Genomic DNA, 26,286 nt, shown 5'->3' with positions numbered 1-26,286 from the left:
GCTTTGTCATATAAAGTGCAATAAAAAAAGAACACGCATGGCATTAAATATACTGTAACAGAGGGCTGATGCCAAGGGGGGGCTTAGGGGGTTGTGCCCCCCACCAGTTCAGATCCCAGTGATACAAATCATTAATAAAACTAAAGCTAAACGCAAAAATGAAACTATAGTATGCGTTATTTCTGGAAGATTTCAAAGGGTGTATATAGCAGTGTGAATTATTTTACTTGGATGACACCAGGCATGCCCCTACCCCCCAGCGTACACTGTACCGCCAGGCTTGGCCCTCCCTGGTAGTGTACACTCTACCGTCAGGCCTGCTGTAACAAAGACAGTGGAGTAAAAAAAAAAAAAAAAAAGTCCTTTTAAACCACTTGTTTGCATTGTAGTTAAATAAAGAAAACCATAGATACCTATTGAACCCAAGGAAAGTAAATGAACGAGCTTGACAGCAGCTGATAAGAGCAACTCCTACAGCAGTGCATGTGTTTAGAAGTCCTGCAGCCAGGTGTTGCGCCACCATTGCCCTCCAGACCTTTCTGTGTTGATCTGAATCAAACCATTTTTGTCTGTCTACTATTATTCAAGACATTTATTTTTAGTTTAAGCTAATTATTTTAGGGCCTGTATTCTTAATTTAGACAAGTGTGTGCCTTGCATTTAATCTGAAACCCAATCTGCGTATCTCTGAATCGCTGGACAACACAGTCTCTTGAGAAAGAATAAATTGAGATTGAAACTGTGGGTGTGCCTGCCTGCCCTTATTAATGTTGACCATGGTATTTTGCACAATATTTTTGCAGTAACGGTGGACCTTGAACTTCTTTTGGTTAAACTCTAACTTGACACCCTCCGGACGGAGACAAAAAATGCCTTACAACTGGTGCCATATGTAACTGGTCCTAGTTGATTTTGCAGTTTTCCCATAGTTATACTGTGCATTTACCATAGTTTACACTTGTGTGCCATTTTTAGTAATATGCTTCACCATACCCCCCTATTCGTTAAAATGCTTTGCCATGCATGGTCTATGCTTTATTACACCTTGCTGTGCTTTTACTGTGGTGCACTTGCATCACTAAATGATTGTGCTCTGCTTGTTTTTCAGGCTCGGTGGATTCTGGGTTTGTCAACACCCTCAAAGACACCCCTGGAACATATCCTTTAACAGATAGATATGTGTAATAAATCCCTTTTATTAGAGTGCTTTGCTGTGCTTGCAGGTTTGAGACAGTTAGTGAGAGAGACGGGCTGTGTTGTTCACTTGCATGCTTTATACAGTCCTGCCAGAAGGCCCTTCTGATCTCCTGCTGTATTGATTTTCCTATTTGGCAGAAAAACAGAAAACTTTCTCTGCTTTGTCTGGTTCCAAGCTATGTAAATGGCGAGTGGGAGGGAGAGAGTAACCAAGTTACTAGTGCTTTAGCCAAAGGGGAGGGGGAGAGAGAGTGTATCAGGTTTTTGTGACATAGATGCATGTCCCAAAGCCATGACCTTGACCACATGGAGCGTCTCCTCTGGTGATTTTTAAACCAGCAGAAGTATTTAACATTCCTGTCAGGAATATGAGCCGTCTTGAACGATTCACTTGATATTCGGACAAGAGCAGGTTGTTGGTTTGGGGTTTAATTGTGATTTGAAGGTTAGGATTAGGGTTATGTTTGGATGTTCCCGAAACATTTGCATCCAGACCAGTTGACCTACATCCACTGTTCTGTAGGTCTAGTTTTTGCTTTCCGTAGAACCTAATGCTGCAATAGTCTTTTAATGACTTTCTCTTAACTGCCCCCCACTGTGCTGGAGGTCGTGGTCTGCTTCTTCACGCTGTGGTCTGTGGTGGGACTGACAGGCTTTCATACCTATCTGGTGTCACTCAATCAAACCACCAACGAAGACGTGAGTGCTTTCAATTCCGCTGATGAAACCTCTTTTCTGTTTTCCTGTTGGCACGATGCAATGCCTAGTAATGGATCTGTTTTCGTAATGTAATAATGATCACGCTAGTCCCATACAAATGCTCTATATGCAATTGGTGTCTGAAAAAGTGCAATAATACTAGGGTCTATTACAATTTATCACCAACAATTCATCACAAGCAATTTATCACCAGCGACAATTCATCAGGGAGGGTACATTATCATATCACAGCTGTTTAAAACACTACAGGTGAAAATGACCAGTGCGGTGCTTGTAACCTTAACCCTAACCCTGATCGGAGAGTCCATGCTGAATTGTCGTTGGTGATGAAAAGTGCACGACAAATTCATGGGATACTATAACACTACAGGGCCCATTCCATGAAAATGTAGCATTTGGTACAATGGGCAAGTAATCTGTTTCATGCTTTTCTTTAAGGGGCACTTTTGCAGTTAACTGTCTGCAACTAGCTTACTACCAAGCGTTACTCATTTGGTGTTAATAGTTAATACACAGTGAACACTGCAATGCACTGTGATCGCCCTATTGCCACATTAGTCTGATACATACCTGTCAACATTGAGTTCTCAAAATCCTGGTGGCCTGAATTGAAGTGAATACCTACATAAGACAAAGGCATAAAACTATTCCACTTTATTGCTTGGTAGAATGAAAGTGATACGCTGCTCCTTCTAATTGCTTTTAAAAAAAGGAAAAGTATCAAACAGAAAAACAACCATGCCATGCTTCACAATCCAATTCTGTCTTGGCCTCTGTGGTTCTTATTGTTCTGTAGTTGTAGGTGGTTGGTTTGGCAGCAGCCAGCACTTTGTAAACACGACCGCAAATCATACACAGTTGGCGTTACTTTCGTTACACAGCAAACCGAAGGCTGGGTTTGGCGCTGCACATTGACCTCGTCATCAAAGGGTGAGCTGTGGCACCTACTTTATAACAAGAAAACCTCTAAATTCAATCAATCTGTCATAAAAAAAAAACATTTTAAAAAGCCAAAATACACAACATTGTGGTGTTGCAATGTTCTTCATTACACTGCAAATATGAGGCAGATCAATAATACCACTGTCAGTAAACATTTCATTGTCAACTGTCTTCTATTCTAAATGAATGCACTACAGGTATCTAAACACATTATCAGCTAATCTGAATTTCTAAAACAATGTTGAGGCTGAAATTGTAATAGAAACGCCTTTCACGATTTGTGTGACTTTTGCAACACGTAAAGGTCTCTGTGTATGTAACTTTCTTCATCCCCGTTTTTCCTTTGACAACGAAAGAGATTATTAATTGAAGCTCTGGTTTTGTGAGCGTCGCTGGCTTTTTGGTGTTTTTGTGATTTCTCGTGCTTGCCACAAACATCATTCTTGCTCACATGTCCCACTGTTTAAATCAGTTCTGCATAGTTTACAGAAAGGATGCCTTTTCCCAACGTTGCTTAGGATTATGTGAAAATATGTTGCCCACGCAGCTTGAAATTAGCATTTATATTTATTCATTATTTTACCGGGAGGGCTTATCGCATACGATGGTCCAGTGTGTGAGCTTGCCTCGTACAGTGAATTCATGCCTGCCACGGGGCTTCCCTGGGTCCTAAACCCTGCTCGGTACAGATGGAGGTTGCAGTAACCACAGACCTTACATGACTTTTGCAAAAATTAAACGTTTGCTGACATTTAAAGGGGTTAAACAGTAGAGCTTTTAGCAAAAAACAGGAGAATGTCTGTCCAAAAAACAGGAAAGTCCTGGCAAATAAGGGAGATTTGACAGGTCTGCTGATATCATTAACTCAGCAGAGTGGCAAACACTTTCTTGTGATGGTCCGATACAGTACTGTCTGTTAAATACGGTTTGGGCTCTCAATATTAATGTTTCTTGGTTAAGATGGATAGGACTTTGCCCTGAAGGTTTCTGTTGTTAGTAAAGGAAATAATTAGCATGTTTGTGTGTTTGTTCAGCTCTCCTGTCCAGCTCTTGTGACTCTCTAATAGGTCAATCAATAGCTGCCTGTATTCCTGCAGTTAGCATGGCCTAACTCTGAAGGCAGCGTTGGAGTAAAGGGCACATTCAGATGGTCACAGCTCTAATGCACCTTAAATGAATTAACAGTAATGGATAAATGTCACTACACCCATTGTTCCTATGCCAATCCGATTCTGTGGTCAAGACCATTGGATTACCGCTAAGCCTAAAATCATAACTTTTACAGGGGTAATAAGTGTTTTTTTCAGTAATACGTGTTTGAAAATGACTGCTGCACTACGTCAAGGCATCATAAGCAAGTCTAAGATACATTAAGATCTGCTCGAGGTCTGTGCAACCAGCCCCTTTTTATATAATGCTTATGCTGCGACCTTGTGTGCTGCAGACTACTCTAACAACATCAGCAACAGAGTGTAAAATATTAATACGTATCTTCAAGCCCCAAAACAAACGTAGTGTATACCTCGAACAGCTAGATTGTTGGTCAGTTTTCTGGCAGGAGTTGCCCAGTGTGTCTGGTGTTCTTGCTTAATTAAAAAAAGAATTGAAAAGCCTTGCTGTTCATGAAACCCAAATGTTTGACCTCTCTTCCAGCTGAACACAGCAGCCACTGTGTGCTGTTTGGTGTAAATACACGGATTGCAATCTAGAGCCACTGCACTAAATTCAGCCTGAAGCACTGCTTAATAACTAATCCAGTGTTCTTGTTGAATTGTAAATGATGACAGTAAAAATAATACTAATAGTAATACAATTGCGTGGTCTTTTTAATGCTTGTTCTCTTCACTGCATTTCATTGCTGCTGTTTACTATTGCAAGGCTCTGCTTGCTGTTTCAGATTAAAGGCTCATGGTCGGGGAAGAACCGGGTGCAGAACCCCTACAGCCACCGAAACATCATGAAGAACTGCTGTGAGGTGCTGTGCGGGCCAATGCATCCCAGGTAAGAGTCTGAAACATCACGAAGAACTGCTGTGAGGTGCTGTGTGGGCCAATGCATCCCAGGTAAGAGAGTCTGAAACATCATGAAGAACTGCTGTGAGGTGCTGTGCGGGCCAATGCATCCCAGGTAAGAGAGTCTGAAACATCATGAAGAACTGCTGTGAGGTGCTGTGCGGGCCAATGCATCCCAGGTAAGAGAGTCTGAAACATCATGAAGAACTGCTGTGAGGTGCTGTGCGGGCCAATGCATCCCAGGTAAGAGAGTCTGAAACATCATGAAGAACTGCTGTGAGGTGCTGTGCGGGCCAATGCATCCCAGGTAAGAGAGTCTGAAACATCATGAAGAACTGCTGTGAGGTGCTGTGCGGGCCAATGCATCCCAGGTAAGAGAGTCTGAAACATCATGAAGAACTGCTGTGAGGTGCTGTGCGGGCCAATGCATCCCAGGTAAGAGTCTGAAACATCATGAAGAACTGCTGTGAGGTGCTGTGCGGGCCAATGCATCCCAGGTAAGAGTCTGAAACATCACGAAGAACTGCTGTGAGGTGCTGTGCGGGCCAATGCATCCCAGGTAAGAGAGTCTGAAACATCACGAAGAACTGCTGTGAGGTGCTGTGCGGGCCAATGCATCCCAGGTAAGAGAGTCTGAAACATCACGAAGAACTGCTGTGAGGTGCTGTGCGGGCCAATGCATCCCAGGTAAGAGTCTGAAACATCATGAAGAACTGCTGTGAGGTGCTGTGCGGGCCAATGCATCCCAGGTAAGAGAGTCTGAAACATCACGAAGAACTGCTGTGAGGTGCTGTGCGGGCCAATGCATCCCAGGTAAGAGAGTCTGAAACATCACGAAGAACTGCTGTGAGGTGCTGTGCGGGCCAATGCATCCCAGGTAAGAGAGTCTGAAACATCATGAAGAACTGCTGTGAGGTGCTGTGCGGGCCAATGCATCCCAGGTAAGAGAGTCTGAAACATCATGAAGAACTGCTGTGAGGTGCTGTGCGGGCCAATGCATCCCAGGTAAGAGAGTCTGAAACATCATGAAGAACTGCTGTGAGGTGCTGTGCGGGCCAATGCATCCCAGGTAAGAGAGTCTGAAACATCATGAAGAACTGTCTGGTGTGGCTGCAGTGGGAGATGTACCTCTGCAGTGAATCTGAACCAGCGCAGTAAGGTAGGAGGCTGTTAGAAAACAAGTGGAGCTCTGCTTTACTTTGCTATTTGAGCTTAGGGCTCTTCCAATTTTTATTTTTTTTTGAGCAGGCTCCATTCAGTTAAATGCCTGGAAAAGTGTTGATTGTGAAACAAGATCACTTTTTTTGTTTTGTTTTTTTTATCCGGTAACTTGACTGAGACTATGATTCTGTTTCATTGATAATGTAACAAAAAGGCAGTTCCTTAATTGTAATTCAAACCAGACTCAAACAGCAAGTGAAGTTGCATTGATTTTAATTAAATCGTTTTTAAGAGGAAACTGTTATTTTGCAAAACAAGTTGTAACATTTTTGCAACAAGTCATTAAGAGTTTTAAATCCAGGAAAAGCAGTTTAACTGAACAAGCTTATTCGTGTTTGTCTTGAGTTAAATAAGGAGCTGCTTTTTTTTTTTTTTTTAAATACATTATCAATGAAATGGAATCAGTCTCATTCAAGGGTGAAGAATCAAAACCGTTCTTGTTTCACAATTAATGCTTTTCCAAGAGTTTAAGAAACAGAGTCGGCTCAGTATAACTTTAAAGGGACATCATGTGAAGAGCCCTATATATGTTGTAACAATTGAGAGGCTTATGAAAAGTAAATATCATTGGGGATTTTGTCATATCATAGCATATTATATCTCTTGGTGAATACATGTATTGTCCTGTCTTTCTCAAGACTTTTTCTTTGTAAGTTTGGGATGGGTGTTTGAAATGCCTTGGTTGTTCAGAAATCTATTACTGCAACTTTCGTTCTTTCTTTCTTAGTGCTCTGGACCGGCGTGGGGAATTGGTAGAGTTGCCCTTGGCCCCTGTCCCAATACCAGCCTCAAAGAACAATAAGGAGAACCCGCAAACTACTGTAAGTGAGCCCAGACTTGAAGAGCATGGTTGTGTGCTTGACTGGGTTCAGGGACTGCATAGCAGTTTCACCCATTCCAGGCTTTACTACAAGCTATATTAGCCACATTGTATAGCTAACAAGCTAAAGTGTGTCTTTTTAAACTTTATAAAAATAGTAAAACCAGGAATGGCTCAGACTGCTATGCAATGGGAGTCTTATTGCCATCCCTGCGTGTTGATCTACCTAATATTTCAACACCTGACTCTTATTTTAAAGCAAAAGCAAACTTGCAGAGAAGAATTAAACAGTTACGGTAGAAAAAATAAATGGCTTGGCTGTGGGAGAAATTTTATGACTGATTTTTATAGTTCAAATAAGGAAATACATTAGACCTAGCTTGGAGGAACGCAGGAATTCCTGGCAGTTATTTTCAGACAATAGCCCATACTACGCAGGCCTGCTAATCTAATATGTATTCCTATGCAGAAAGCCACAGCACCCCTGATTTCCAACGAGCACACCCCTGATGATGTGAAGTCCAGCATAGCGCCGGAGCTGGAGGGGGGCGTGGAAGTAATGCCGTCCCCTTTGGAAAACAAGCATCCTCCCAGCGAGCCGCCCACACCACCCCCAGCAGAGCCGGCAGAAACCACTGTGGAGCCCGACGGGGCCTTTTAACCGCAGGCTTGGCCAGTCTCCAGAAAGGGGAGAACGCCCTGAATGCTTTCTTTTGCAGCATTAAACAATAACCATACATTCTGTGGAAGTGGGAAAAAAAAAAAAAAAAAAAAAAAAAAAAGTAAAGTAAGTATCTTCGTTTGCAACTCTTCCTTTTAACCGGGAAACCGAAGAACTCTCGCGAGTCTCGTCTTATCATTCCGCCCGATTGGCTAGTCCCTGTCACTCGGTGTGGGCCTCGCGTTCCTGCTTATCCTCTCTGTGCATTGGGCAGGTTTCTGTGTCATTGAGAAATAATGAAGATGTTTTTTTGTTTTTTTTTTGTTTTTTTTTGTCAAGTTGTGGGCCCGACAGTTTTGGTATAGATTGAAGGATATGACCACGGAGGCAAAATTTTAACTCCATCCATTCATGGGACAGAAGAAATCAAACTTTGCAGACAGATGCGAGTCGATGGCTTGTTCTGAAGTGTTGTTACTGTTAATAATTTCTGTTGGTTTGTCTTTTTTTATTTGTTTACGTTATGAGAAGGTGAAATCAGGTTTACTCTTAATATGAATTTATACAAAAAAAAAGAAAATTAAAAAAACAGGCCTGACATGAAGTATAGTACTTGGTCATCTGCTCCTGGAAAAATCTTGCTAAGAGAACCTAATGAAATACCTGAATCACTGCACAGAATAAGATTACATTTTGAAAGCAGTGATAGGAGTGCATCGCATAATGCTGCAGTAGCACCTCTTATAAGTTCATTAATGAAGGTAATGTGTTTTATAGAGGAAGTCACCTTGGAGAACACATCCAGTCTCCTTAAAGTAGCATGATAGTGTCTTTATTGGACATGCAAGAAGATTGACCCAGTTTTCTTTCTTCCCTTATGCAAAACCATTAAGATCTTTGACTGCTGTGGCACTATGTGTGTGTGTTTATTTTATTTTGGTAAACTCTTTGACTTCCAATCCTGATCTCTTGTGTGGTTTGTAGTTTGATTGGTTGTGGACAATAGGGTTTTGTGTTGTAGTGTTGTAATTGTGGTTTCTTTTTACAGTTTTCATTGCAATACTGTACAATGTTTTGCTACATAACTGTGATGAACTGGTTTGTTTTGTGTGTTTGGAGACGGGCTGCTCTTTCACTCCTCCAACGTTGAAGGACGACAGCAGAAAAACGAGGAATCCTTGGCTTATTACAGTTGTGTAATCTAATCCCGAAGGGTCAGTTCTACTCCCATGTCTTGTTGGATCCTATTGTTGCCAAGAATATGCCGTTCATTTAATTGGAGCACCAGCATTGTTGCAGAAGGGAGCATAAACAAGAAGGGTTTTGTTTTGAGTGTTATATGTTTGTACCTGTGCCTTATTTGAAGCTGCACTATCCCATGTTTCACACACCTGAGTTAGAACATTTCTGAAGAAGCCTCTGCACTTCAGTCCGTGGGCGGTTTTTTGGAACTCCCTCGGAGAACGTTTCTTTGGCAGCAGCATGACCTCGATATTAAAAGCCATTTTTTGTCGCAGAGGGAAGAGATGTACAATCTATAGTGTAGATCCGGGCTAAACAATAAATGTGGATTTTGTTGCATGCTACACGTGACAATTTTGAAAAAAATAATCGGACCTCTCCGGTCAGGAAATGCTGAGCTATCTGTAATCTGGGTGGAATGCAGCCTGGATAATGTGCTGTTTTAGAGAACAGGTTTAATTGTCTTTTGTCCTTGTACTGAGCCAGAAAAAGATTTGCAAGACTGGCTGTGGGCCCTTCCTAGCAGCAGCAAGGTTAAAAATGGTGTACAAGTCAAGACTGCTACATTTTTCGTTTATATTTAGTTATTTGATAAATGAACTAATTTGCTAGAAACCAGCTGTGTATTCAGACAGCGGTTTAATGTGACAAAGGGACTTTCCATGTAAAGGTTAATTGAACATCGCAAGATTTTTGGTTTCTGTCAGTGTTCTGGTGACCTTTTAGCAGGGTTGCCTGCACGTATCCTATTGCGTGTAATTAGAGCAGTAATCACGTCTGGGATGGGGGATTGATTTAGATGAACCGTAGAGCCTCGGTTCTGTCTGTCAGACAGTTTGTTTTCATCTGCATCAGCCCAAGATAGTATCGGTTTGAACTGAGTGAGGGGCAATTTTCATCACACTTTTTAAAATCCTAGGACAGTATTTTTCAGACAGTGGAAAACGTTTAAATTATCAAAATGAGTACATAACAAACTGGACAGATTTTCAAGAGAGAGAATTTCAAAAAACAAAAAGACAATCCGATTTAAATACTAAAGCTGTTTTGGAGGCTTGCAGCTAAGATTTCATTGCTTTTCTAGGAGACTGTTATTGCTTCCTCAGAGTCCAGAAGGTTTGGATATTAACTGGGCAATAATTAACACTGTTACTAAGTAATGTTGTTGTAATGTGTTATTCCCCTACCTTAAAAACAAACTAAGCCTTATTACCAGATATCTTCAGGAATATTGAAAATTACACCCATAACTAGTTAGTTTTTGCTCAGTTAGTAACAAGAGTGGCCTATTTGGCGACTGGCACCTCTTCTTGTGTGAATACAGTGTGCACCCTCTAAAGCCATCCCTCTAGGATGAACCCTATACCTCAGGATTTTTTGTTCCAGGTGTAGAATATACGTGCTAGTGACCAAAATCAAAATGTAAGTATGTCAAGTCTCGATGCAAACAATTCAAGGGTTTGTAATTATTCTTTTTGTTATTTATAATTAAAGCAAATGATAGAGTGAGCGAAAGAGAAATAAAAAAAAATCACTTGTATAATTGACCTTCCCTTTGCTTTGTAATAACACTGTGATTTATGTATACAATTATTATTTTATTTTTTATTTACAATTCACTTGCATTTGCTTTTAGTTTTTTAAATGAGGGATTCATTTGATTGATGTGTGTTTAAATAATTAAAGGAAGAAAATGCTCTTGTCTTTTATCTGTGTTAAATGGGTGGCTGTTATCTACTTTGTTTTCAAGCCTGTATCAGGGCATTCATTTAGGGACAATATAACATTACTAACTGTAAATTAGTAGCCACATGCTGATGTGAAAGTGGTTAAAACTCAACCCGGACCGAGGCTCTGAACTTCACAATGCGGTCAATTAGCAGAAGTTAATGCCTTCTGTACTCACTGAAACAATGAAATATGTTATAAAATAGGCTTTTTTATGTACTTGCATTTTTTTTAGGTCTTACTTCTTAAAGCCACGCATGGACATGTTTGTAGACTGGGTCGTTTGTTTAGTTGGTTGGAAGCTGGTGCTGTTTTTAACAGCAGTCTTGATAGTCAGAATGCGATCCAGTATGGCTGTAGACAGTTGATTTCTTATGTCTGGTTTTAGAAGGTTCATCTAAGAAAAAACATTTCTAATTTTTGCAGTAGTGCGTGGCAAAGCCAATATAATAATGCCAAACTTGGCAAGTGTAGGAAAACGTGGCTTGCCACTAGGTGTAGGCATGAGCATAATTTCGTGCCATTATTCAGCAACCACTGCCAGATCCCATCTAAGATCCAAGTCAGTCAATTGGTACGGCATAAGTTCAATTTCTAGGCTATTCAGCATATTTCCAAGAACAATCTGTGGGGAAAAGCATTGCAAGCTAGAAGTGGAATTGCTTCTGTTGCACATCTTCAGAAGCTACCGTTTGACCAGGGACACAATATAAAAAAAAAAACAGATTTTCCTGTGGAAGCTAGCATGGATATTTTTTCATATATAGTATTACCACTCATAGCATGTACCCTTGTATTTACCTCATAGACCTAATGTGTAATAGGTTTGATAATCCTTCTTCAGTGCCATCAAACTTCTACAGTCGTGCAATGATATTCATGATTCTCAGCTCCAGAAGTGTACAATCTCTGAAAAGGGAAGTTAATCTCATATACGAGGTTAGACTGCTAGACCGTCAGACTGTCTCAAGGAGACAGGTGCTTCAGTGGGTTAGTTGACTAGCATGTTGTGCAGTCCTTCTGGGATTGGTTTTAAATCCAACTGTTTCCTTTTATTTTCAAAGAATTGGTTCATGCCCCCTGTAGCTTTTCCATGGAAGTGAGATGGCACAATGGGCTAATTCACAAGCAAATTGTGATGTTCCCCTTGGAGTACTGGGCTCAAATCCTGGTGATTCCTTCCTTTATTTCCAAATAATTGGTTAATTGACTTTACTGGGTTTCAATCCAGGCAATTCGTTCCTGTTTTTTCGAACAATTGGTTAATTTGCCTTGTAATCGGTGTGAAACACAGTTCCCCTGAGGGAGGTGGTGGTGCAGTGAGCTAATCCCATGGCCGCCTCTCCCTGAAGACAGTGGTTTGAATCCAGCTCCCAGAGGGGAGTTCCTGAGGTAAGTGTTGATGTTGGTTGTGTTTCCATAGATGGAGAAGACAACCTGCCTTGAGGAGGGAGGAGAGTGTAAGGTGGGGGTGGTGGTGTTGAAGAGAAGAGGAAGGAGGCAAACTGCATGCACAAGTCTTTAAGACTCTCTTAAAAGTGAGACTTGTGCATGTACTCCAAGGAGAATTGTTTGAAATCCCCAGGATTTGAACTCAGTACTCCAAGGAGAACATCTCAGTATGTTTGTCAGTTATCACACTGCACCACTCGGCTCCATGCGAGAGTCTAGCCTTGCGAATAAGAGCCTCTATCAACCTCTATATTATTCTTTTTATACTTCAGACCACTGACACCAGTCTTTGAAAATGAAAAGAAAACACGTGCCCTAGCATGTGTTTAAACCCCCTAACCTGGGAGTCCCAAGCTCTAGCAACAGAGCTACCCAGCTACCTGTGAAAACTTTACATATTGTAGTTTGCATAGACCTTATAGCTATTGCATTTGGGTATAAATCTGACTAATAAATATTAATTCTATCACTAAATATGTAATTAGTTATTGTAATAAACTGATATTGCTTGTTTAATTGCTATCCAAACCACTAGCTGTTTATTTTAAAACCTCTTCCGAGTGATTTGCTTTTTTTTATTTTTATTTATTTATATTCTGTACAATAAAAAAAAAAAATACTACATTCCAAAGGAAATGAACAAATAAAACAATAACTATAAAACAGTACAAGGCAGCAAAAATATAAACAAGAGTTATTGAAAAGATTCTCTGAATAAGAAAACAAAAATACAATCACAAAAATAAAAACGATTAAAACACAAACTAGAAGGGGACACCAACCCTGGTCCTGGACAGCCCCAAATACCCAAAGGTTTTACAGGTGTCTGTGTCATCAATGGTATAGATGTGGAACACCTGTTAATCCTGACTAATTAAGTAACTGAGAGCTCAACTTGTTAACTTTCTGTAGCTAACCTTTTTTTTTTTTTTTTTTTTTTTTTGTTTTTATATACCGTTCCATTTCCATGGCAGCCAGATGTAATGCTTTCAGTTCCTGTCCCAGTTGTAATATCACACTGCTGTGAGCTCTAATACAGTTCTGTTTAACTGTGTGCTGTGCTGGGCTATAATAATAAAGCACTGCATGTAAGCATTGTCCTGCTTTCCCTGTAATTCTGCTCCGGTCATGGCAGCTAAGCTAAAGTACTATGTCTCTCTGAAGTAACAGCTGAGCTGTTCAACTACTGTTATTACTGGATAGTCGCTCGGTTTCAATAGCAGTGAAACTCTAATACCATGCTGCTCACATCCCAGTTTTTGCCCCCTTTCATCAACAGCTGTACTCCTTTGTTAGGTTACCAGGCATGTGGTCATTAGCCTTCTGTATGGTTTAAATGACCAATATTGCGTTCTGACATTCATTTGGGTTATGCTAAAAAAAAAACAAAAAAAACAGCATGCTGGTTTGCTTAGAGATGTGTTCTAGTTCACTGTGGACCAATTGCTTCCTCTTATGCAGCTGTTGGATCTCTATATCTTTAACTGTAAATCTGTGGCGCATGGATAGAAATTTGAACTAGTCTGCACCCATCTCTCCCTTTCTGGGAGATCGACCTATCTGTGTTGTTGTAGTCTTGATTTACTCGACAGCAGAGGCCAGAGTAGAAGTTTAAAAGTACTTTTCAAAAGGTCCTTGATCATCTTACTCCAATATCATTATAGGAAGCTGTGTATATCCTTCAGCTCCTAACATCTCACACAGGTGTCGCTGGGGGGTTTGGAGCTGTAGCTGCATTCAGTAACGCCTGCCACCTGTATACAGAGAACTAAGCACTGAACCTGGTGACAAAAAAAAAAAAACTATCTGATTGCATTGTCCCCAGAATCTACAGTACTTAATAAAATCCAGTCTCCATCTTTTCCTACGCTTCAAACCGTTGGGGTTCTGCGGTGGTTGTGTGTTCGCAGCATCTGCTCCCTCTCTCAGGAGCTCTCCTCAATGGACAGCCCCTGCAGCTGCTCCTCGATGGGCCTTAGCGCCGCCTCGGATTCCTCACGCCCGTTCTCCAGGTTATCCGAGCTCTCGAAGCAGCCAGAGTCTGTTTTCAAGTCCGAATTGTGGGAGCCGATCTCCTCGTCGCCTTCAGTGTCGCTCCCAGCTGGGACAGAGGAAACAGACATTACATCCAAACCTTCTGATTAATCTTAGATGCAGCAAATACTTTTGCGGACCCTCAGATCATGAAAATCTATCTTGGACTGAAAGTGTACTGATTACCGCTAATGCTGTCCCACTGGTTCAATTCAATTTCTATTTATTTTAATGTATTTTATTTCTACAGTGCTTTTAAATGACGACGCTCATGCAGTATATCCAGGGGTTACTAAAGGAGAGTATTGATAAGAGACGTACTGTCGTAGTCCAGGAGCTGCTCCACTGCGGTGAGGATTTTAGAGCGCTGCTCTGCGTCTGTGATGCTTAACTCATTGAGGTGTGAGTCGCTCAGCTGTTTGAAATCATCCAGGCTCTTGAAGCCGTGCATGGAGAGGATGGAGTTCAGTCCCTGCCAAAGGAGAGGAGACCAGGGCGGGGGGGCAGGAGGATCAAGAGTGGATAGAATTAGGTAATCCCCCTATTTTTACACATTTTAAAACAATTTGATTTCACAGTATACGCATGAGCAGTGTTACGGAACTCAGCATGGGTCCTGTCCTGTTAATGTTTAATTACCAAAGTCAAACTTTAGGCAAACTTTTATTCATTTCTTTCAGTAGGAATCCATGATTGCATGGAGCAGGTTTGGTTGTTATGACCATACCAGGGTCAGGAGATTGATTCATTGTTTTAGCCTTTTGTATTGGCCACTCATACCAATGAGTCTCCATACAGCCATTACTACCATGTGATCATTCTCTACCAGTGGCTATAGCTATGAAGCAGCGTGAGTAAAGCCGGTACCTCCAGATTGTTCCTCTGCAGAACCTCCTCCAGGGTCTTGGGTTTGGGCCTCCTGTTCTTGCTGTGGCAGCGCTTCCTCCTGGGCAGGCTCGTCTCCTCGGGCAGGATGTCCACATAGATGAACTTGAAGGAGCCCAACTTGCTGTTCAGCAAGCCGGTCCAGGTGCCCACTGGAGGCTTCTCGATGATCTGGATGATGTCTCCTTTCTGTGTGCATGGAGCAGCAGAGCAGAGATCAGACGCTGCACCACAAGCATACATCAAACTAGCCCCGGAGGTATAAGAAATATTCAGGCCCTTATGGCCTTACCCTGAGTTTGAGAGAGTCCAAGTCATAGGGACTGGGAGTGAAGTCTGTATGGACACGCGCTCGGCCACAGAAGGGCCCTGTGTAGGGATGGATGGCGTCCTCCAGCCTCATGCTATCTCTGTTACTGTAGCCGCTGTCCAAACTCTGCCTGTCTCCGCCTGAAAGACAGGATGAGGATCACTCAGTCACAATACAACAGCTCAAGGTTATCCTGAAGGCCTGATTCATACAGTGCCCTGCGAAATTAGCAATTCAGTAAAACCTGCAACAAGATAATCATTTATTTAAACGCGTGATTCAAGGATAGCCCATTAGATACAATATTGACTGTTGTACATACTTGGGATAGGCAACCACTGTAGGGACCAGCAGGTACCTGTTGACATTAATTGGGAAATTACAGTATATAGGACAACATACATATATATATACACGCCGTAGCAACTGTGAAGCCGTTAAAATAACAATATATAAAAACACAATCCTAATTAAAATATTAAACATTGGGTATATTTATTGCATAACATCTCGTTTTCTCTGTTGCATCTAATCAAAACATGCAATTACTGTGTATTTGCATAGTAGTTACTTAGTAAATACATGTGTACATACACAATTACAACGTTATTATGTAAAGAGTTGCACAGTACTTATCATGTAAGTCTTTTTGCACGACATAACTGTAACCCTAACCCTATCACTTACCCTAACCTTAACCCTTTTCTGATACAAGGTGGTACTTGCATATATTGTGCACGAAAGCCTTGGCTTGACTAGGTTTGAAGCAGCAGCATTCATTTAAAGCAGTTTCTTTGCAACATTTATTATATTATTCAAGTTTTATAAAACACACTCTGAACCAAAAGATTGACCAGTGATGACACTGCTAATCTGAAAAATGAAAAGTTGCACAGAAAGTTACTTGAAGTGTGTCAAAGTACAAAAAGCTAGATTAGTAAAAAAAAAAAAATAGATTTCCATTTAAACACGTCATATACACATAATCAGAATTATCAAACAAATAATCCATAAGATTGTTTATTTTATTTTTGAATGGCTGAATAAATCACTCTGCTGTTAACTTGCTGAGCGCACAGATGCAGTTTTGTGCTTTGAAACAAATGTGAATACAATATCAAAACTGGGCCGATTAAACAATTTGTATTGTTTCCAACCAGTACCATAAAAAAAGACTGAAAATTGGGACAATCCTAGTTTTCCCGGGATGTTTGGTTAAGCTTTATATAGTGCTAGATATATAATGGGCTTAAAACTGAAACTGGTCTAAAAAGACCTTCAGGACTTCATCAGGAACAATGTCAGAACAGCTCTGGCCTTGTTAAAAGCATGGAGCTCCAGTAGGGAGAGTCCCCCAGCTCACTGGCCATGCTCTCAGCTGTGCCTCTGAGGGGGGGACCTGGTTCTGTACACTTACAGCCAGAGAGCTGCCGGCCCAGGGGGCTGTGGACTTGGTCCTCGGAGTCGAAGGACCACTGAGAGGTCCTCTCACCCGTCCGTCCATCAGGCATGTCGTCGTAGGCCATGGGAGACATGGAGGCCTCCTCCCCGCTCCCCGTCTGAAACACAGGCCACTCAGATAGTCAGAGCTCTTACCAGGCTTTTCACTTACTGGGGGGGAAGCCAATGCTTCCTATCACCTCACTGGGAATTCACTTGCAGCACAGCAGATAATATGGCCTGAACCTCACACTCAGTCAAGGACATGTTGAATTGGCCTCGCCCAAGCCAAACTGTAAACATTTGTAAAGAATAAAATGCAGAAAGTAAATATTAGTTCTAATGAGAGGGAAGGGCATTATTTTATAAGGCTCTGTTATAACCTGTTTAAATATGGTAAATTAAGGTAAAATCCTGACCTAGAGGATGACAGTAAACATTCTGGCAGTTTTTATAAAAAAAAAACAAACTAAGCAATATAGGGTACTATGTGTGTCACATTGCCAAAATCCTACAGTATGTAATATTAATGAATTTCAGTTATTGTTGAATAGTCTTTTTTTATATGGTTGGTTAACTCTCAATTCAATTAACGTACGTTTATTTTTTTGTTGCTGAAGGGCAAAGGGAAATTGAGTTCATGCAATTGTGGCAGGAAATTCAATTTACACGCCCCCACATTAAACCCATCAGTTTATGTTCCCCGCTCCCCTCTAGAGGGCACTGTGTGCCAACTCATCCTGTTTCCCAGCTCTCACCCCTTCCTCAGCGAGTGCTTTCTGGACCATCTTGCCCATCTTGCGGTTCATGGTTCGGGAGATGACTGCTCGCCACTTCTTCCCCAGCTTGCCGCCGCTCTTCCCCCCCTCGTCCGACCCTGGCTGGTGCCCGTCCCCCTCAAATGCCTGGGGAGAGAGGCCCACAGTAACATTCAAGAGCATGGAGGATTCTAAGCAAGTTCAGATAGGCAAAGGCAGATTAGAGAAAACAAATGAATAATTCAATATGAGAGCAGCAGAACCCAGCACCACTAAGGATGATTGCAAATCCTGTGCAGTGCCAAGAGAAGTAACAACAAGCTGAAGCTGCTTACAGTGGAGAAACTCTATTAGAACAAAGAACATTGAAGAGTGTGTGGGGCCTGGCAAGGAATGAAAATGTTTCAATCCTGCTGATCTGATTTTTTTAAACCATTATTCTTCTTTTTGGCAGGAGCTGTCAGTCTTTTAGAAAGGTCAAGTGTGGGATAAGCCAAGCCAATTCTGGGTTTGGAGTTTATTCATCAAATATGCAATGCTGCACCCAGGCTTGCAGACTGTGGAATAATGTCGCATTCATTTAATTTCAATTATACAGTACAATGTTTTGTTTTTTACATGGTCATCAATAAAAGATAAAACAAGGACTATTAACATTTTATATTGCTAAACCACTATAGCATCTAGGCAAAGGTTTCAAGGAAGAAGCAAAAATATATACAATGTTTTTGTATGGCTAAATAATGGTTTTAAAGGCAGTTTCTAAATGGAAAGCTTGACTGGGTTCATTCCTGTATGTATTATGAACGATAAGAGCAATTCTTGCCTGAGTGCAAGAGAGCTCAGTGCTGCTCGTGTTTAAATATTTAATCTGGTGCTCAGACTAGTCTCTGGAAACTGCCTTGAAGCACAGTCTGTGTGGAAAGCATGGATCTCTAAAGAGGGCTGAGGAACATTACACAGAGACACACCACAAGGGAGCTGTACGCTGTTGTAAAGGTTTTTGTTGTTCCAGCTTTGCAAACGTGTGAGGAATTTTTGGTGAAATTTAAAGCAATTATTTTTATTTATTTTATTTATTTATTTAACTGTATTTTCCAAATTAGGTAACACTTTACATTAAGTGCATCCAATTACTGTGTATTGCATTAGTTACTTAGTAAATACATGTGTACTTGTACATAATTACAATATTATTATGCAAAGAATTACAATGTACTTGGTGTGTAAATCTTTTTGCACGATATAACCCTATCACTAACCCTTTTTTGATACATTCTTGTACTTGCGTATATCGTGCAAAAAAAGGCCTTGGCTTGACTTGGTTTGAAGCAGCAGCACTCATTTAAAAAGAGGTTTCTCTGCAACATTTGTTATATTATCCAAGTTTTATAAAGCCAGAAGATTGACCACTGATGATAATGCTAATCTGAAAAATGAAAAGATGTACAGAAAGCTACTTGAAGCGCGCCAAAAAATGTTAGAATTAAAGTGTTAAAAGGAGTCCTGACACGCGCGGAGTGCATTTCAACTGTAATCTCACCACACAACAATAAAAATAGATGCCACACACACTGAACATGCTACTGTGTGTCCTGACCAATGCTACTGCGCTTCGAGAGGCTTTCAAAGTGAATTCTTATTGAGGTGGACGAGACCGAGAAAACTTCAGTTCACAAGAGAAGTTTCACCAACTGGACCTCCAGAAGTTACATTTCTCATGATGAGTCACCAGCGTTGCTGAATGTCACCAGTGGTTTCTGCTGAATGTCACCCTACACTCTCTGCACCTTAACAAGAGCACGCAGCACGCTAACATGCTGAAGAACACTGCAAGTATTTAACGTTTAAATGACTCAGATTTCTTTGCTGATGAATCATCACTCGCTCTGTTTGGGGGCGATTGCTTTGGTTTGTTTTCTTTTGTTTATTCTTTTATCAGTTCAGTCTCGTATCCTGTAAAGTGCTTTGTAATGGTGGTCCGCTATGAAAGGCTCTATTAAAAATAAAGATGATTATTATCACCCCCAAATTCAATTCAATCATCCTCCAATAAAGACGCATCGTTGGCATTTGCATGCTATACCATACCTTTGCCAAGGTTAGATTATATTACGGAACAGAGCACTGACACCAAACAAACATGCAAGCTGCCAAACCTTGATTCAGTGCCTATGTGAACACTACAAACTTATCATACAAACTGGGCTACAAAGTTCCTAACAAGTGGACTATTTATAGTGGCTAAGTTATTAATAATTACATGATTACTTTGCACATGTTCTGGGTCAATTTCATAACCAGAATGTTATGAAATCGTATATTTTTACCAGTATGGGTTTATTGTTTTTTCTATTTTTAAAGTTAGCACTAGGGTTTGGAAACTTCAAACTTTCCAAACCAGTAATAGACACTTCTGACTGTGATCTAACCTCCAGCTTCCCTAGTGGACACCAGCACACACTGCAGTTTGTCTTTACTATACCGCAGAAACAAATGAGACAAGTTCAATTCCGACATTGTAGGGGGACTGAGTGACGTCACCCCCCGACAAAAAAAAAGAATCGTTAATATCTTCAAAACTATATCAGCACCAACGTTCATTTCAATGGCACAAACGAATGATATATAATTCAACGTTTGTGCTGTTTGTAAGGGGGGGGCAACTTGACGGAGCTCATCTAGCGTTATATATCAAGCCTGCATTCAGGCAACTAATTATAAAGTTGAGGTAAAATCCTGGCTCTTTCTGCAGCCCCCTCCTGCCAGCTGCCTCTTTCAAACCGGCTGTTCCGTGTGAGAAAGAAGATGACTTCTTTTTTTTTTTTTTTTTACAACTATATTTGAACACGAACACATATTTTCCATAAATTGCCACTTCCCTTTCTGTGCCCTTTCATTCTTCTTGTAACCTTGCCAACAAAACACAGCGGAACTCTGCAGCCTCACACACATCCCCAGACTCTTTGCTGGATGTGTGCTTGAGGGCAAAATGCCTCTTACCTTTTCTGCACTTCTGTATTAAAGTGAGGTGTCATGTTTCCTTTCAAGCTCTTAAAGTAATGCTCAGAGACATATTAAACTGCTCATCTACTTGTTTGATATTGTCGAATGAGTGCAGTTGCTATAAACAATTCAATGAGAGGTTTGTGAAAATGAAAGAGCCTGTTACGCTCTCTAATATTAAGAAACATGCTGTGTTTTAAAATTCCTCCAAACTGCATTGCATTTCCAGTATGCATTGAGGTGGTTTTTAATAGGGCAGGTGGTGGTGTTTTTTTGCTCCCAGCTCTCTGCGCTCACCACAAACCCACAGCCTCTCTGAGCTCAGAGACAACAGCTAGGGTTGAGTAATAATGACATTTTCCGTTATCAGTAATGCTCTGCCAAATGTTTATTACTACAATCACAATTACAATTCAATTTGTTTTGGTAATGACTGAACATGCTTTATTTTCCACTAACTGAACACAGCCTCTGTTGAGGTCAACCAAGGGAGATGCAGCTGCAAAAGAAAGGAAGGGTGTGGACAGAGAACTGCACGACATCCTGGGATAAGCAAGCCTTGTGTCGATTCAGATTGCTTGGAAAAGAACATGCCAACTGGGATACTCACGCTCTCATCCAAGGTGAACTCTTTCTCGCTCACCACCGGAGAGGAGGGCTTGGGCTTCATGAAGTCCTTGAAGCTGCTGGACCTCTGCAGGGACAGCTGGAGAGAGAGGGACACACACACACACATATTTAATAGACCCTATGGGTCAATTGCAGCTTGTGTATATCAATTCGAATTTTAATTAGTTGCAGCAGGGCTAGTCTTTGCCGCCACTGTCTCTGTTTAATAGAACTATTTTAACGGGGGCGATGGCTGGCATAGCAACAGCAAAGATTTTATAAACACTCCCGCTTCATATCCTATTGTACTGTGCACGTCATATTGCCAGGATATTGGCTTGTACATAGTGGTTCACAAGTATTTATTTTTTGGCCTTGGTAGGCAGAAAAACAACATACTACCATAATATTGAATACAAAAATAAAATACACAAACATAATACTGAATATGGAAATGACAAAAGAAAGTGGACACAATCTGCTCCTTTTTGGTTTCATCAGTTTGTGAGAGAGCCGGTGGGCTGTGAAAGGCTTACCCCGATGACTAGGGCTTAGAACTTTCACTCCTAACGAAGGAGAACTAACGCTAATTTCCCAGTTAAACTAATCTGATGTGAAATGTTATTTCTCAAGTATTTTACCATTATGAGGTGAATTTTAAAAAACATATTGTGTATAACGATATCAAAAGATCTGTACAATTATTCTGTATCAGTTCAAGCATTGGTGGTGCTGGACCCACACTGAAGAATATTGGTGGAGCCCGGGCACCACGGTCCCATATAACCCAGCACCTATGCACTGATCTAGACCCGTATAATCTCGAAGGGTCTGCTGGGCTGAGTGCATTGATATTGCAGTGTTTTAACAAAGGCAGGATGTGTGTGTCTGCAGCTCAAACCACGAATAGCACGGAAGGAAGAGTTCAGACGTCTATGGGACCAGCATTACTGCAGCACAGTTTCATTCCAGACTGTCTGTCTTTAGAGGTCAGACTGCCTCAGGCTGGTCAACTGGATTGCACCATGCAGGGCTTGGACAGGATCAGCATGATTCTAATTAAGAGGAACAGTGATAGACCTGTATGATAAGAAAATGACCTGCCCACAAGAGATCCTTTTATCTGTGTTCAACCAGATTACCCAATAATAAAATGAAAAGCATTAGCATGTTATCTTTAAAATCTTATACCCGCCGTTTAATCAGAAGGTGAATCAAATTGGGATAAAGAGATAACATGCTTGCTGGAAGTTTAATTTAAAAAAAAAATAGTTCTAAAATTCTACAACAGCTAAATTTAAAAAAAATAAAAATAAAAAGATAAAAAAAAACCTCCAGGGTTTCTTTTCATGTTTGGGACAGTTTTACTTTGGATGACATTTCTCATAGTTTTGAAAGATTTCATTTTAATGAGTTATAGCAAATAAAGCATTAGAGCAGGGATTACACACAGACAAGGAAGAGTGAACAACAGGCTTCCACAAGGACTTTATATTTCCAAGTGTCTCTTTTGTTTGAAACACTCAGACCCCTGTCTCTGTACAATTCCAAAGAATCGTCTCTCAAGAGTGTGCTGGATGATGATGATGATGATGATGATGATGACAAGGTCTGTAAAGAATCATCTCTCGAGAGTGTGCTGGATGATGATGACGAGGTCTGTAAAGAACCGTCTCTCGAGAGTGTGCTGGATGATGATGACGAGGTCTGTAAAGAATCGTCTCTCGAGAGTGTGCTGGATGATGATGACGAGGTCTGTAAAGAATCATCTCTCGAGAGTGTGCTGGATGATGATGACGAGGTCTGGAAAGAACCGTCTCTCGAGAGTGTGCTGGATGATGATGACAAGGTCTGTAAAGAATTGTCTCTCGAGAGTGTGCTGGATGATGATGACAAGGTCTGTAAAGAACCGTCTCTCGAGAGTGTGCTGGATGATGATGACGAGGTCTGGAAAGAACCGTCTCTCGAGAGTGTGCTGGATGATGATGATGATGACGAGGTCTGGAAAGAACCGTCTCTCGAGAGTGTGCTGGAGGATGATGACGAGGTCTGTAAAGAATCATCTCTCGAGAGTGTGCTGGATGATGATGACGAGGTCTGTAAAGAATCGTCTCTCGAGAGTGTGCTGGATGATGATGACGAGGTCTGTAAAGAATCGTCTCTCGAGAGTGTGCTGGATGATGATGACGAGGTCTGTAAAGAATCGTCTCTCGAGAGTGTGCTGGATGATGATGACGAGGTCTGTAAAGAATCGTCTCTCGAGAGTGTGCTGGATGATGATGACGAGGTCTGTAAAGAATCGTTTCTCGAGAGTGTGCTGGATGATGATGACGAGGTCTATAAATAATCATCTCTCGAGTGTGTGCTGGTAGTCTGGTGTGATCATAGCTGTGCTATCTCTACTATTTCTGCCTCTAACAAGCACAGGAAAGAGGTATCCTCCACTGCCCGCTCTATTTGCTTATTAATTACTAAACTAAAAGACCCAGGAATGCTCTCTGGGGTTGGGACTGGTACCCTGAAGCAGGTGGCTGTCTGCAGTCAAACCCCCATCATACAAACTAACTATGACTGGTAATCATTTCGAATTACAATCAAATTACAAATGTTTATATGATGTTCCCAATCAAGAAACCTCTTAAGATACAATACTACCCCTATACCTTCAAGTAGAAATCATACAGTGCTACCTTGCTGTCTAAATAGCAGAGATTGAGGGCTGACTAGAACATTTTATATGACAACAAGGTAGAATAGCACCACACACACAGCAGTACAGGTCATCAAAGGGGTTGTTCGGATAACAAGAGATGCTTGGATAATCAAACTGTAAAACATCTAGCTCCACTGCTAACTTTTTACCATTTTATTTCTTTATATGACTGTTCCAAATGCATCTTACAGGGTCAGCTTTTTTTCTTTTTTTTTTTTTAGTAATTGTAAGAAATTGTTTCGACTCTTCAGATTTATAATGGCTTTAAATTTGATTTAAGTCAAATATCTTGGCGCCTAGTTTCTAGGTCTTATTTCCAGTTCTGTTCTTTCGACTCAACTATCAAGGGGAAAATTACATTTATTTAAAAACGTGGGAGGTTTCCATATTGTTTATAAGGTCCTGTGTCTCTTGGTTCTGAACCATACTGTATCTCAGAGTCACACAGCAACCTCACTTTGCTTTGTCTGGTAACACCATCTCTGCTCCTGAGCCGAACCACAGGAAATGGGTTTAGTCAGGTGACTGTGCCCAGCCAACTACTGCAAGCGTTTGGCAGGAAGCACCTTGCAAATAGTCCGTCGTTCTTACCTGTTTATGAATTTTGGGGTTTATGCAGATCAGACTAACGTCTCTTAAGATTTGCAAGTCTCTTAAAAGGGACAGAATGAAATATATAATAGGAAAGCAACTATATTTCTACTACAAGTAGCCAGGCTACATTTTTTCTATGCTGTACTCATAAATACATGCCTGTGCATAGTGCTGTTTATAAAAACACGATTGTGGGTAATTATAGTATAGTTTTGAAAGCTGTCATTTTGCTTTTTTTTTTTTTTCACCATCTAAGCACATTGATAGACAAATGTCAAAGAAAAGGTTATACAAACTGTTAAGTGAGTGGACAACTTTAGCTAGTGGTTAGAATAGCACACCTGGGTTCAGCCCAGCTCAGCGCTGACTCACTGAGTGTGTGTGTGTGTGTGTGTGTGTGTGTGTGTGTGTTGTATAGACAAGCCGCTCTGCTTCCCTAATGCCTCAACAGTTCCACCCCATCTATAAAAGTAATAACCCCCCCAGTTTAAAAGAAAGATTGCATGGGCTACCCCAGATTAACGATTGCCAATTAAATATACTTAAATCTTTCCATGTGCTTTGTTAGAAAATCAGGATATTGTAAACCATCTTTAAATAGAAGAATCAACCCCCAAGCATTATACAAGGGTTTTAAGGTTAGATTCTTCAGGTAAGGCTTGAAAGCCAAGCTCTCTGCTGGGTTCTGGGTACACCTCGTGAACATACCAATTAGGGTAGTTGCTTCAGCTCCCAGGACCTTTTCTAAAGCTCCCCAGAAAAAAATATCTTGAAAGATTGGGGGGGGGGGGACCTCAGTAATCCCATTGTTATGCTGAACACTGTCATTGTGTATAACAGGTGGCCACCAGAGAGCAAGCAGGCCAGTGATACACACACACAATATAGAATAGTGCGCTCAACGACACAAGCTGAAATCTGATGCAATACAATACAAAGACATTTCAGATGGCTGTATCACATTAATATCAGGGTCTAATGTACAGTATATTACAAAAGCTATGGAGTTATCTATTATGCAACACAAGCACATTGTCATAAACACACACAAGAAACAAATAAGCTTCTACTGGATTTCAGCTGTATCAGTATAGCTAAACAGTGCCCTAAGAGATACTACCAGTGCACCACACTAGTTTGAGTTTAACATGAATGTAGAGCAGATTTTGTAAACCACACCACTGATATTAATCTTGTAACTGTGTACAGAGGGCTTTTTCTACTAAGGCAGCACCAGACGACACCAACGATATTAACTGCATTCTCTACAATGCTAGCATGTGATGAGATCATAAAACTAGTGCCTGTGAGCTCTGTTCTTCAAACTGAAACGCATGAATTGAGCTATCAATACATCTGCACACTAGTTTGGTTCAGGCGTATCCTCCATCACATTCCCTGACTTTTTTACACCCCCGTTCTCTTGTTTTACGTGTTTTCTTGGGTCAAAAGAATGGCCACCCCACCTCCCAGAGTGCTCCACTCTCACCCCAGCCACGCTCACTTACCTTCTTCTTCTGCACCTGCTCCTTTTCCGAAGCATTTGAAGGTTTTCGCCGTAACATTTTACATAAGTAACACTGTCGGAAAAATACCAGGTAGAGTATGACAGAAGTACAAAGCTGGCAGCCTGGTATCCTGTGCAGCAGAAAAACCACTGTTAGCCCAGCACAGAGTTGAGCACTGCGAGGGAGGGAGGAAGTCACGTGACCAGTTCCGTGCTATTCAGCAAAGCAGGAAGTTTGCACCTCTGTGTCTTTTCGTAGATTTTTTGCGGTTGCGTTTAGAGGGGGGAAGGGGATTTTTGCTTCTTCTGTAGAATAAAAACACTGCAATAAACTCCATTTTAAACAGTGTCACACTCCTAGATGTCCCTAAGCTTGGCTGGTGGAAAAACTCTTTTCAAGTGCCAATTAAAATTGCCAGTTACTGAGCGAGAGAA

At 41.1% G+C, this 26,286-nt stretch overlaps 2 protein-coding genes across 2 annotated transcripts in view; one reads left to right on the top strand and one right to left on the bottom strand.

Annotated features, from left to right (window-relative positions):
* The window catches only part of LOC121295427 (palmitoyltransferase ZDHHC9-like), a 23,021-nt gene extending 10,620 nt beyond the window's left edge, over positions 1-12,401 (top strand). The window contains exons 5-9 of the mRNA XM_041220021.1: positions 1,109-1,157; positions 1,794-1,896; positions 4,757-4,860; positions 6,820-6,913; positions 7,382-12,401. Coding sequence (XP_041075955.1) covers positions 1,109-1,157; positions 1,794-1,896; positions 4,757-4,860; positions 6,820-6,913; positions 7,382-7,573 — 542 coding nt within the window. The 3' untranslated portion in view covers positions 7,574-12,401. The remainder of the gene's footprint in view (positions 1-1,108; positions 1,158-1,793; positions 1,897-4,756; positions 4,861-6,819; positions 6,914-7,381) is intronic.
* A 538-nt stretch (positions 12,402-12,939) lies between these two features.
* On the bottom strand, positions 12,940-26,040 carry LOC121295428 (SAM and SH3 domain-containing protein 3-like). The gene is made up of 8 exons (XM_041220022.1): positions 25,853-26,040; positions 21,039-21,134; positions 17,423-17,569; positions 16,642-16,783; positions 15,207-15,364; positions 14,897-15,103; positions 14,351-14,501; positions 12,940-14,096 (listed from the first exon to the last, which is right to left on the bottom strand). Exons 1-8 carry the CDS (start codon positions 25,907-25,909, stop codon positions 13,921-13,923), a joined length of 1,134 nt encoding a protein of 377 aa, XP_041075956.1. The 5' UTR covers positions 25,910-26,040; the 3' UTR covers positions 12,940-13,920.
* Between the last annotated feature and the right edge of the window lie 246 nt (positions 26,041-26,286).

This window comes from Polyodon spathula, chromosome 20 (genome assembly GCF_017654505.1).
Source record: "Polyodon spathula isolate WHYD16114869_AA chromosome 20, ASM1765450v1, whole genome shotgun sequence".
NCBI lineage: Eukaryota > Metazoa > Chordata > Actinopteri > Acipenseriformes > Polyodontidae > Polyodon > Polyodon spathula.
Note: the sequence above shows the minus strand (reverse complement) of the source record. Positions and strands in the feature narration are given on the sequence as shown.